Source organism: Pleurodeles waltl, chromosome 12 (genome assembly GCF_031143425.1).
Source record: "Pleurodeles waltl isolate 20211129_DDA chromosome 12, aPleWal1.hap1.20221129, whole genome shotgun sequence".
NCBI lineage: Eukaryota > Metazoa > Chordata > Amphibia > Caudata > Salamandridae > Pleurodeles > Pleurodeles waltl.
Window position 1 is genome coordinate 130986932 of NC_090451.1, and position 13883 is coordinate 131000814.

The 13883-nt window shown below is 41.7% G+C and overlaps 1 protein-coding gene across 1 annotated transcript in view; it reads right to left on the bottom strand.

Annotated features, from left to right (window-relative positions):
* Nucleotides 1–3161: 3161 nt before the first annotated feature.
* The window catches only part of LOC138267717 (hydroperoxide isomerase ALOXE3-like), a 249194-nt gene continuing 238472 nt past the window's right edge, over nucleotides 3162–13883 (bottom strand). Inside the window, exons 11-14 of the mRNA XM_069216883.1 lie at nucleotides 6679–6800; nucleotides 6110–6210; nucleotides 5162–5332; nucleotides 3162–3835 (exon numbers count right to left, since the gene is read on the bottom strand). Of these exons, the coding sequence (XP_069072984.1) occupies nucleotides 3656–3835; nucleotides 5162–5332; nucleotides 6110–6210; nucleotides 6679–6800 (574 nt within the window). The 3' untranslated portion in view covers nucleotides 3162–3655. The remainder of the gene's footprint in view (nucleotides 3836–5161; nucleotides 5333–6109; nucleotides 6211–6678; nucleotides 6801–13883) is intronic.

Genomic DNA, 13883 nt, shown 5'->3' on the forward strand with positions numbered 1-13883 from the left:
CTGCAATCTGCTGCCCATACCTCAGACTAGTCCCCGCCCCCTTTCAAATACTTTCTGAAAGAGAGGAGCCAAGTAGTTGGACTGAAAGTTAACCTACCAGTCATACCAGCTCTTTCAGCATCCCCTAGGTTTCCTCCATCACACCGCTAACATTTTTGTAAAACCTTCATGGATGTCACCTCCCACATCCAATTCCACTTCTACACCAGTGCCATTCAACTACCTGAAGATCACTTGGCCCAAACAGTGTACCACGCTTGTATGGGCCTCAAGGTCTTTGAAACGTAGATAGTACTGCTTACTCCAAGAATGAAGTTCTAGTCTTTAGTCCATCTCCTAAAACAGATTGAATCCCTCTGTTCCCCAGCCACACAGCTAGATGCAATTTAATTATGCAGCGTAAAAAGACCTCTTTGCATTATCACCCCATTATTTTTAGACAGATTTATTTTGGGCTTTGTACACAGCGACCCTGCTAGCCAGGTCCCAGAGCAAGTGCTCCGACCCCTAAAAACTTTCCAAATTGGTTAAAAGGCCTAATTGGCACATTTAACGTACCTGGACGTCCCTTGTACACGCTACCCATTGACCAAGGGTCTGTAAGTTAAATGCCACTAGTGGAGTACAGTACTTGTGGTGCCACCACTAAAGTAACAAGCCAACAGGCCTTCAAGCCTTCTTATGCAGCCTGAATGTCCAGTTTTAAAACTGGACGATTGCCTAGGCAAACTAAAAAATTTCCGGGCCTAAACTTCCCTTTATCTTGCTTATAAGTCACCCTGAAAGTAGGCCCTAAAAGCCTGTAGGTCAAGGTGCATGGTATTTAAAAAGTAGGACATGCTTACTTGTGTTTAACATGTCATAGCAGTAAATATCTCCAAAGTTGTTTTTCACAGTGGCAAGATTGGCTCTGCCATAGACAATCAGTTGTTTACATTATAACACCTTAAAATGGACATCTTCAGTTTGGGAACAGCTAGAACCATGATTTAAGGACTCACATTAATAGTAATTTAAAATCTAATGAGTCAGGTTTTTAATCACCATTTTGTCAGTGACACTTTCAGAAAATGTGCATTTTCCTGTCTAAGCCTCTAGTAGCCTTTCAGGGTTCCTCCCCAATTGTCACCTGGCAGAATGCTAGCCCCTGCAAGGAGAGGTCTATGGCTCACCAGGAAAGGGAGCAAAAGCGTCATGGGTGGGAGATGTGACCTATTCCCACAGGATGGCTTAGGGCAAGTGTCCACCAACTTCACCAGCTTCACAGGGGCATCCCCTGTCATAGGCAGAAGCAACACCTCAGCCTGCCCTTGTACCAGTAGCCAGAGTGGCATCAATGTGATGGGAAAACCTGTTTCAGAACTGGTTTGAAGGAGGAGTTCCTCAGTTCACTAAACACCTAAGGGGTGTGCCCAGAACTCTGATCATGGGAAGAAAAGTTCTGCCTTGTTGAATTTTGGCAAAGTACTGTGCAACTGTTAAGGGTCAAACCACTTGGAAACCAAGAAAGTGGCTATAGTGGCCCCTGAGAATTGACCACCCCCATTGGCCATGCAGTTTCCCCTAGCCACAAAGGAGTGTCAGGCATAAAGGTGGCAATTCTGGGTTTCTTCTTCAGACCACTTCTGGATCTATAGAAGACAGAAGAACTGCACCTGTTTTGAACCTGTGGAGAAACACCCCAAGGGCTGGACCTACTCCCACTTGTACCCAAGACTGAAGAGTGGGCTTCAAGTGCTCCTTGGCTTGGCTGGATCGATTTATAACAGCTGGCTTTTGGGATGGAAATGCAAACCACCAGAGGCAAGATAATGGGGAAGAGACCAGTAGCAAATATGAGATGAAATGATTAGTAAGAAATTCCTGGAACTAAGAAGTGATGAAGATGGTGTGTGGAGCCCTCTAAGGGGGCAAAAGATGCAGGCTAGGAAATATAGTAGATAGTGAATGTAGTGAACCAAATGTAAAGCTCAATGAGCATGCAAGTTAACACAAAGCATCTACCAGGGAAGACTGCATCTCACCAGAAGTATGGGGAAAAAAGTGAACCAGTGTCCACATCAGCTCAAGTATGAGATTCTGCATGTGAAAAGAAATCCAAGCCGAGAGGGACAGGATGTGCCACTGGACTATGGAAGGGTTGGGAGAAGTCAGGATCGATCCAGTTCATAGAATGGTTCACAAATTGACACTATACAAGTTATATCCAGATTTAACAAGTAAACCAGGAAAGACCAAGTGATGGGTTTGATACAGTCATCAGGACTGAAAGTGGCACATGAAATCAGATCAGAGGGTCAGCATAGGAAGAACAGCCATGACCAAAACACAATAAGAGGACGAATGAGCAAAACTAGAAATGGGGAAAACAGGAAAGCAGCGGTAACCACGTGTAAAAACAGGGGTAAAGTGGTGAGGAACTAGGGCGACACAATCTTTTGCCTCAATGCAGTGATATAACACATTTCAGTGAATGCAACATGCAAAGTGACACGTGAGTTGTTTAAAGAAGCATTATCTTTTCTTTCTCCACATACCCAGGCTCAATTGTAACCGACTTATGTAACAATTTAATGAATTCTGGAATTTTAGTCTCCATTTATTTCAGGAAAGCAATGCATCCGATAGCAGGGATTTGCAAATTCGAAGTACAGACATGGATACAGAGTTTGGTATGGATGGATGGATGGAGCAACCTGGCAAACCAAGCTAAATCTGTTAATATTGAAGATATTAAAGGTACTTTATTTCACTGATGCATGTGTATCATTATGGCAAAGAGGCTAAAGTCTGGTTTGATACACAGAGTATGGCATGTTACCAGCACGTTTGTCTTCCAACCATGGCGATTATTGAACGACAGACTGAGTAATTCTCTGCTGTGCAGGCATATGCATAGGTGCGTCATCTTTGTCACGTTGTGTGTTTTTATGCACTCTCTCTAACAAATTGCTCGTCAATATGGTGAAGTGTGCATAACCTTAGTTTTGTTGATGGTTACTTACATCCACCTGAATCTATCTCTTGTTCTCACGTCTTTCACCTCAATCACTACAGACCCAGAGTAACATTTTCGCCAATGATCACCTGTAAAGGCACGTGGACACAAGTACACATTTCTAAATAGCTCTAAGAAAAAGGACACATTTTATGGTAATGTCTCGAATTTGAAAAGCTTGTTTATTAAAGGCTCTTACAAACAGGAACAGATAATCAGCGTGCCTGCATTTGCATACACAATATTGTTCGCTCTGTGATTTCGTGAATGGTGACAAATTTGCAGCAAATACACATCACTTCCTCTTAACGAATCGATCTTTAAAACCTAGAGGAACAGGGAAATCTCTGGTTTCTTCATCTTTTAAGTTCTTCTAAGGCAGATGTATAGAAGATGCCAGGTGTCAATTAGCTCTTTTTTGTATACAAAATGCATTGCTTTCTGTGAATGCTTCTCTTGCTGAACTTGAACTATTCCAAAAACAGGCGGTTTCTGTTTTTAGTTCCTGCAACACTAGAGCCCTTGACGTGACCCCTGACCAAGGTCCAGTGATGCCAATACTTGACCGGTCAGAATCTAGAACAGAGTGGGATGGGAGCCAAGAGATGCAATTTCCTTACTAGGAAAGATCGTGGGATGTTCTTGCTGGTTGTTTAGTTATATGGAGACGCTGTTCTCAACCACTTTGGGGTTCAGGTAGGTGTACTTGAGAGGCAAGGATTTGTTTCTGCTTTCAATCTCGGCAGATATCTGAGACAGGCGTTCATGGAAAGCCTTGATGCACCGTTTGGGTTCCTCTTCTGTAAAAAGTTCGTCAGGGAATGTGCCTAAAGGCCTCTAAGGAAAAAAATAAATGTAATTTTATAAATAAAGAGAATACATTAGGGAAGCAAGAAACAAAAGCAAGGGACACTGGTGAATATTTAAGGGATCATGTTAGTTTAGAACAGCCTAACATGGAATCAACCTTACTTGCCTCAGCTCCTTGTGCTGCTCAGTGGTTCTCTTACCTTTTAGCTCACTCTAAGATATCACCACTGATCCCATGACAACTCTTGATCTCTCAAGGGTCTACCCTTGGCCAGTTACTATTCTTTTTATAAGCCAGCTCCCTTCAATGGCACTTCCTTGGCTTCTAGTATCACCTTTACACTGTCTGTACAAATATCTTTTCACAACCTCTACACATGAATCTGACTGCTTCTCTGATCAGATGTTGGATTAGTCTTATGTCTCTCGTTTAGCTCCCCACAAGCTGCGGTTCTTCACTTTCTCTCCACCTCCACGCCGACATCCCAGTGTCCATTTCTATAGACTTTCATTAAGACAGCTAAACTTTCTCATACTCCGCTAGAAACCTTGGGGTTCACACTAAATCTTCTATCACAGAAACTGCAGCACAGAACCACATGTTAAATATAAGAAAAATAGCCACGTCTCCTTTTTCATACTAGCAAGTCACAAACTAATTCACAAATAGTTGTAAACGACTACCTACTCAATGGCCACCCTAAAAAGCCCTGTTATCCACTAGACAGGGTACGGAACTGTGCCTCCAAAGACTTACACAACCTGCCAGGGCACAATTTCACCACTCCCTTTTGCACAAGGCTGGGTTGCTCTTGTCGAAAATCGACCCTCTATAAATCCTTCAAAATCACATATAAAGTGGCCACAGTACCTCTCCAGATAAGCTTTCCAGTGGTGTGCCCAGCTACACTCCCCCCTCAGAACTCACTGGTTACACAGCGTGCAGCACCTACATTCCATTTGCACCATTCTAGTCTCCATCACTGGAGCACACGGATTCCAAAGAATGCCTCCCACTCAAAAATCACTCTAAAATACCACCCAATAAGTCTGTAAAAGCAATTAAAGCACACTGATAAAATTGTAAATAGGTTTACCTTGATACTAAGTAGAATTGTATTGTTGGTGTGTTGCATTCTCCATTACAAAAGCAGCTGTTTAGTTTGAAGAGTGAATCACCTTTCTGGTTTATTTATTCCCTCATACACTACCTACATAACACTCCACCTTACAGAAGAAACTGTTGGACAAAATGTCATGCCAGTTATTCTTAAGTAAACAACTCACGAGTGGGTACTGTTTAACCTCAACTTAGAACTCCTAACATATGCAAGGAGATAATAGGATGCTTACCATGTCACCAGGCTCGGTACTCAGGAGCCGGACAGTCACCATTGAGCTGGCAGTAGTGCCCACCTCGGGCAAGATCTCCAGGACACTTTCCAGGGTTGCTCTACCTTTGGTCTTCGGAGGAGGCTTTCGCATTGAACTGGGACTGTTCGGCATCCAGGCAAGGAAATCAAACTATCGTGGCAGAAGCCAGAAAGAAAGAAAAGTTATCTTAATTAAATAGATTTATGTAGCACCAACAGACTCAGGGTGGTCAGTGTGATATAGGAAAAAATTATTTCACTAGAAAAGCCTATATATGCTACATCAACAATTATTCCTAGACAAACAAGAGCTCAGGACAGGAATCCTCGTTTGCTGGGTATATCACCGTTGGCGAGAAGTTTGGAAAAGTATCTGCTTTAGTCAGGAGCATGAATGTCAGTTTCTATACAAGGAATTATCAGACCAGGGAGTATTTCTAAAATGATATGAAGAATGAGTCCCTGCTTAAGGCATCCTCTCAGCTGGTACCGTACCATCTTTCAAAACAGGTCCTGGTTACTAGAGTGCAAAGGGGAATAACACCTGCATAATGACCCACCGTGAGTAAAGGCTGTCCAGATTGTCTACATTCAGATTTGCACCAAATGTGCACCACGCAAATTAGTGAAGACTTAAAGGGAATCCTGAACTTTCCCATCCAGAGCAATAGCCTCAGGTAAACCTCTGGACTGCCTCAGGTCAACTTCCAATGTAACTCACTAGGTGCTTTACTGATCCCTTGTCCTGATGTGTGTGAGATTTATATCTGTCTCCCCTAGACTCGAGATCACAAACTACAGACACCATACCACTGCTTGTTCTCAAACACCTTTAAGATGTAAATGGTACAGATGAGTTTTCTAGACTAGCACTCCTTTGGTTATTTCCCCCCCCACCACCTACAGTACCAGAAGCATTTACAATTACCTGCCCACTGTTGACAGCAGCATGCTGAGCGGAACTTGTGAAAATGATCATAGTGAGATACTTGATCAATTCAGGGCGTGTCTGTAGGGAAGATGGCACTCCTGAAAGAAAAATACCACAAAAAAATTTAGGAAGACACATTTAACTGTTAGATCCTGTGCAACAAGGATCACCAGCAGATAGGCCTGCAGTTGTGTGGTTGAAACGATGTGTGGAGTATTTAATTTTGGCAAAGTTACTACAGATTTACATTAAGGTGCTATAATCCAGTGGCAAGGACTGCATTGTTGAAAAGGTTTTCTGAGTTCTATTACATTGAAAAGGGGTATAGAATTAGATAAGATTGGGTTCAGAACCCAAATTTAGCTTTTTAATAGGATTTAAAAAAAATGCAGTGTATAGAAACGTTTCGATTCTTAACTTTGGATGGCACTTTGAGATGGACTGTGAAATCAAAGGTTTTAGGAGCTTACATGCTTAATGTTGTGAGTCCGCTATCAAGCCATAATGGTGACAATGTCAATGGGGAGGATGAACAAACACTTGGTGACAAGTTCAAGCAATCATACCCGAGGACTCCCTTTCCAGGAAGCCTTCTTTGAAGATCTCCCTCACCCACGCTTGAAGCTCCTGGTCCTTCTGGATACTCTCATCACTCTTATAGTAGAAGTCCACAATGCCAGACACATAGCTAAGAGAAAATGGAGTAGTGTCAGTAGGTGAAGGACCATATGCAACACCTCCAGATCAAGCACTACCTCTTACTACAGAGAACGTAAGCATTGTACACCTCACATTTTTCAGCATGTGTTTATAAGTCAACAGTATAACAGTAGTTCGGCTTGTGTGTCTTACAGAGAGACACCTTCTTGGGTCAGCAGACCACCATGTCTAAGCACCTTTTTCAATGCAGCTTCTTTCCCTAAAAAGGAAACACGGATGCATTTAAAAGTTATTTTTTGAAAATGTTCAAATTTGGGACTGGTTTCCATGGACCACCTCTTATTCCCCTAACAATATTTTTAAGTTCACAAAACGAACTGGGGGGTGGTGGGGTGGAGGGGGAGGTCCTCTGGCATGAGATTATACTTCATTACCCATTTATAAGAGTAAAATCTTCAATTATGAGCAAGTTGACCCAATCCATCTAATCCAGAGAAAAGACCACATTTATGAAGTCTTGGTGCAGCACAGCAGGTGATCTTGATGCGCTTCCCTGCTTGAAAAGGAAAGGGCAGGAATGCACTGCATCTGTGATGGAGCAGACCTATCCGTTACAACTGCGGTGGCAACATTTGGCTGTCTAGTGCTAACAGAGGCACTCTTGAACCATGCACTGTCTGCAGAATTGTTTTTGTGCATGAAGAGACACCTTCCTGCACAAAAAGATTCCAGGTGTTCTTTCTTTTTCAATATATGCTGCATTTGTATCACATGTAGAAAACGGAAAGAATGAGGAGAAATGAACATATTTCTGCCCATTGCACCTCCACTGGATAGGTGTGTGATTTTGGTAAGTCCCCAGGTTCACAGGCTCTCAAATCAGGGGATTGATCAAACTTCATGGGTGTTGCAAGGAAAAACCCACTGCAGTGCACATGGAACACCTCCCTGTTGCAAAGTAAGGAAACTCAGCGACTTGCGCGGTCTTGCCTTACTCCATATTTATGAGGCCTTTCAAAGCCACATCAGGTGTCTTTGCTTGACCTAAGATATATTCGAGGGGTTTGCGCTCCCCTTGCAATACTAAGTTACAGATTAGAAGCACAAGCCTCTAATAAATATGCTCCCAAGTGTCTGATCTTTGAGTATACATGTAGAGTAGCCACATTAACACTGCGGTATCAAGTGGAGGTGTGATCAGTGTACATCACAGGGGAAGTTGGGGTCAAATGTACAAACTCAAATGTTCAAATACTGAGTTAATTTACATTTTAGGAATCAGCAAATTTACTGACCCCTAAAATGGGATTATGAACCCATTATGATTAACTGTTTGGAAGGGGCTTGTTATAGGTGTCCCTTTTAATTTCCTCATCAGTACAAAATGACTGAAATCTGGATGCAAGACATTTAAAAATTTGACTCCTGATTTGAGGTGGGGCCTGCAGTTAGCCGAAAACACCTTGCCTGCTCCCCAAATTAAGATATCCGCACAAGAGAGAGTAGGAGCTATAAAAAGGGAGTCTTTGCAAAGAGCACTGGTCATTTCCACTCTCCCCGGAGAATGATTAACTGTAACGGAGGATGTTGAAAACAAAGATGGTTTGCTGTGCAAGGAAAGATTCTCTTTGGAGGATAGGACATGAACAAAGAAAAACAAATTTCACTTTTAAGGGTCTTCGGAAATCATTTGTTTTGTCCTGCATGCAAAACTGTTTGCCAGGCAGCTTGAGTATTATATGTTAGATTCAGTTCGCAGTTACAGGACTGGGTGTGTTCCATGGAACTATGAAAGTTGAGCAAGTCAGGCCTTTACACAGCTATTGCCTTGATTAAACCCAAGTTTGGCACCTGTCTTGGTCCTCTTCACAACTTCTATACAGGGTGTTGATGTTGTAATATCACTGGGGCACCCTTTTGTATTTGGCTAAGGAGAACATGCACCTTGCTCTGTGTTCCACTCTATTCAAGACTGTTTTAAATGTTTTGCCTCAGCAAACATAACCATGTACGCTCAGTGAGGAACTCTTCCATGGTAGTAACGCAAGCCCTCTGAGCATGGCTTGAAGGTAAGGATACATCCCTCAAGTGTACCATTCCTGAAAAGGAACTGACCTTTCACTGGGACAAGACTGACCGATGGCTGCAAAAGTTTATGAAATGGAGACGTCTTTTTTGCCTTTCACTGGTAAAAGCGAAGGCCTATTGGCAGCTGCTGGTTTAAAAAAAAAAAAAAAAGCCTAGATCTAGCATTTTACTCTTTCCACATGTAGGACATGGATCGGGAACATATATGGGGATGGCAAGTAACACACTAGAGCGATGGAAGGTGAAGAGAAGTTTATTGAATCTAACACCCCAGCCAGAGAACATCACTAATCCAGCCATCAGGATTCACCTGATGGAATGTTGGTAAGAAACATTGTAAATAGAGCCATTAGGGTTTGGGGGGAGGGGGGAAACAAGGACAAAGGAGGAACCATTACAGGAGATACTACACATCCCCCTTTAGTTACTTAACAAGGAGAGGGTCTATGCAAGGAAGGCAAAATGGGAGGGGAGAGGTGCTTGCATAGAGGATAAGAGCATGGTTAACCACAGATGAGGAAGAGAAGGGGTGGATACAATAACCTGAACAGGGGAGATGCAGTGCATGAAGAAAATTATTACTGTTCACATACATCTTGTGGGCTGTAAAGGGTGGGAAAGTAATGTCATTACAGATCTATGCCACACGTAGAAACCATAGTATAAACACAACTTTGAAGAGTAGTTCATTGTGCCTTCTAATGTGAACAGTCTCAGGCATAGTCCCTCAAATATCATTATGGTCTGATGGGTTGTGTTCATACTCCAAAACCAGGACAACTCAGGGAGATTTCCTTTTAAAGTGACTGATGACCAAACAGTACCACAGTTTGTCTTTGTGGTTCTGACATTGTGGCTGGATGTATTCATGACCATAGAGTGGCTAAGTAAATCTATTGTTTCTAGATTATATATCCTGCCATCATCACTTTTCATAGCATTGCAAAATAGTTTGACTTCTATTATGGCTTTCACTCATTATGAGTCTTTTGCACACCCAGTGAGAGCTTTAATCTTTACCAAGTTTCCTACTGCAATCTTCAGCCTCTTAGCATGATTTTCTCGGTCATACTTCTCATCCCTTGATATTTGATTTCCAGCTGTCTCCATGGCTGCCTAGCATTTACACCAATCCATCCCTTTTCCTATTTCACCCATGGCAGGAATGGACGCAAATTAGGTTTCATTCCTTTTAATAATGCAAAGTGTGTTTTCAGGGTGCTTTTGTGAGGTGAAATTCAATATCTCTATTGACAATCTCAGTTTTCCAATTAAGATTGTTGATTTTAGCCAACTCAATTCCTTCCTTTAAAGTCTTGTTAAACAGTTCTACTGCTCCACTAGCTTCTGGGTGGTATAGTGCTGGTCATAAATATGTAATGCCATTCTGCTATAGGAATGTTTGCATTGCCTTAGAGCAAAATTATACTCCATAATCAGTATTGGAGGGTAATCCTCTCTCAATTATCTAACAATTTTGTAACACTGCTGTAGCTAATGTTGGAGGTAATGTTTCGATTTCAGACCACCTTGAGTACAGATCGATTAAGACTGATGTGGTGTGTGGCATTTTCACCTGCCAAAGCACTGATCTTCAGAGTCAATTCATCCCAGGGGTGCTTTGAGAGCTTGCATATGTGCATGGGTGGTTTCCTTTAGATAACATTGTCACTTGTTGCATGGTACACACTCCCTTAAGCACCTTTCAATTTGAATGTTCATTCTTGGTCTTTCTTTTGTCTTGGACATGCCAAAATGACCTTTGTGTGCTCTGTTAATGAGTTGTTGTCTCAAGTTCCTGGGGAGAGGGGGCAGAGGAATACATTTAGTGCCTCTGAATAGACACTAGTCGTGTTTTGCTAATTCATCTTAAAAGCACCAAACTGCTCTTAATTCTTCTTTGATGGCATTCTTCATTGGCCATTTACTGTTCATATATTTTAAGACCATTTTCAGAGTCTCATCCTCCCAGAGGTTAATATTCCCCATTCGGTTGGTTATCACACCTTCAGATATCATGTACACATTCAAAAAGGCTACCTCTTCCACATCACTTTGGGGAGTTTCACCTAAGATACTGTTTGCGCTGGGAAGTAGTCTGGAAAGACAATCCACTGCTTTAGTTTACACTCCTGGTATGTACTCGACAGTGAGCATGCATTCTTCTAGGTTGCTAAACCATTTTCTGATGCAGCTTGAAATTCCATCTACACCTTTCTTCTCAAAGTTTTTTTTGTGGTTTGTGGTTACTTCTGATTTTAAATTCACCACCCAAAAGAACTTCTTAATTTGTTGAAGGGCCAAAAATAAGGCAAACACCTCCTTTGCAATCAGAGTAGTTGGCTTCGGCACCATATAATGATCTTTAGACGAAGCCTATTGTGATTTCAGCCTTTCCATCATTTGGGATAGCACAGCTCCGAATCCTTTTGTGTTGGCATTGGTGGATACTTTTACTGTTCTTCCTGGAATAAAGGCACTCAGCTTGGGTGCATTCCTAAGACATTGTTTTATATCCTGGAATTTGTCACATGTAGTGTTCCACATTAATTCCATTCTGAATTTCATCAGTGATCTCATGTGGAATATTCTTTCAGCAAAATTTCGAATGAACTTGCTACAGAAATCAACCATTCCGAGAAATGTGCAAACTTCATCTTTGATGGATGGAGTTGTCATGTCTGATAGAATTCACCAGGTCTTCATTGGGTTTGATTCCTTTGCTTGAAATGGTATGCCCCGGGTAGGCTATTTTTGGACATGCAAATCTACATTTATCCATTCTCAGTGAAGCTGAATTTCTTAAATCTTTCAAGCACCTGCTCAACTCTTTCCTGGTGTTCTGTGTTGTTCGCCCCACAAACCAACACATCTTCCTGGTACTAAAACACTTCTGGAGTGTCGGAGTATAGCTGACATGGGTTTCTGGAATACAGAGGATGCTGAAATTATCCCAAAATTCATGCTTTCAAACATATATGCTCCAGAGGCTTAATGAAGGTGGTTATGTCTTGTGATTCTGGGTGAAGTCTGATCTGATAATACGCTGATGCCAAGTCGAGAGTTGAAGACTTTGGCCCCTTTTAAGGCTGTGAACATACCTGCAATTGTTGGTAGTGGAAACTTGTCCACCACCACTTTTGTTTAGTGCCCTAAGTCAATACATAACCTCACCTTATTGTCAGCTTTTGGTGTCACAATGATCGGGGCTAGCCACTTTTTGGCTTCAACTGCTTTGATGACATTTTGTTCATAGTTTTACCAATTCCTTTTTCATGTCATCCTGAATGCTTACTGGTAAACGCCAGACTTTGGAAACAATGGGGGTTGTGTTCTGCTTCACTTTTATTTTGTGAATCTAATTTTTGAGACATCCTAGTTTTTCAGTGAATACGTCTGTAAATTTGTTTACAAAACAGTTTAACTGGACAGCTTGAACTTTGATTTAAGGTGAAGCATTAGGGCCCAAAATTACTCCCAAGTTTCTTTTCAACTGGCCAGCTTAGAATATTGTCATTCTTTTCAGCCACATACACTTTTTTTTTTAGTTCCAGTCCCACCGTACTGAATCGTTGCACAAAAACAGCATCTTATGTTGATAGGTTGACACCCATATCCACCAAGTTGTATGTCCATGTTTAGTAACTTTAGCCGGTTTACAAATTTACTGTCTAATATCTGATCGGAAATAATTCAACAGTGGTTATCTATTTTTGATGTCTTTGCGATTACCTTCACCTGAATCATTCATTTTCAACACAATTTCACACATTCCTTAACCTTTAGAGATTTTTTTCACAATTTTGTAATATCTACCACACACAAAATAAATGTCATTCTTGTCACAAAACTCCATACTTCATTTTTTTTTTTTGGGGGGGGGGGGGGAAGAGGTGTTTCATCCTTGAGTCGCAACTCTTCTCACCTTATGTTCCATATTAATAAAAACTGATCACAAATACGCTCATTCATAGTAGCACCAAATGTACACAATGCTGTTAACATTCTCAGATCAGACAAATCCTATGCTCATCCTCTAATTCCTTTTACCAAAATGATACCTTTCTAGAATGGAACATATCTTGGCCTAAAAGTGTTTGTTTAGTTTCTTTATACATATTTCACAAGCATTCAAGTAATTTTCCTTCTCCGCATATAGATCTGGGATATGTTCTAGTACAGCCTTCCCTTCAGCTCCTAGGCAATGTGCAGTAATGCCACTTTACTTTCAATATTTGTGTTAGGACCATACATATGTTAATTGTTAGTGTTCATGAAAAACTGGGTTTGTGATGTTTTGCATTGTCAATGATGCGTGTGAACAGATTCATGTACTTATGTCAAGCGTACTATATGCAGCAAGGAAATTAGGCCCAATATGAATGTGTCCCCACAATATTAAAACTTTCACACCATGTAATAGGAGCTAACCACCGCAAAATACAGTGCACAATATACAATAGACATGTACACTTTCACGTTAAACATTCATAACAGAATTTATACATATGATTTTGTCAACTTCGCAGGTGTATAGCGTACTACTCACCCGTTAGGGTCTCAAGGCGCTGAACGCATACCGCTGTGGAACCCCTCCTGGCTTTTTCCTGTGAGGCACCCACTCCTGGGCAACCTCCAGAGTGAAGCCAGGCATCCAAGCACTGTCCGGGCCGTTGTGGAGATTAAGCAAGCTATTGCCCAGAGTTAGAGTGGGACCTATTAATTATATTAGGCACGGAGGTGAGAATTATCTGGTCCAAGGGAATTGAGCCCAAGACCCGCTGAGGCGGGAATTGAACCCTGGTCTCGGGCCAGATATTTGCATCAGGGTCTGCCGCTCTAACGATTGTGCCACACTTCACTTTGTACACCATATTTTGTCATCACCAAAGTAACGGTCGGTGCAAAATATGGTCCTATGGCACAAGTAAAAGGTGGATTCTTAGTGTGTGGATCACTGCATTTCCTCACAGGATCCACAGTACTCCGGAGAAATGAGGCTTAATAGAAACTTCTGCTCGTT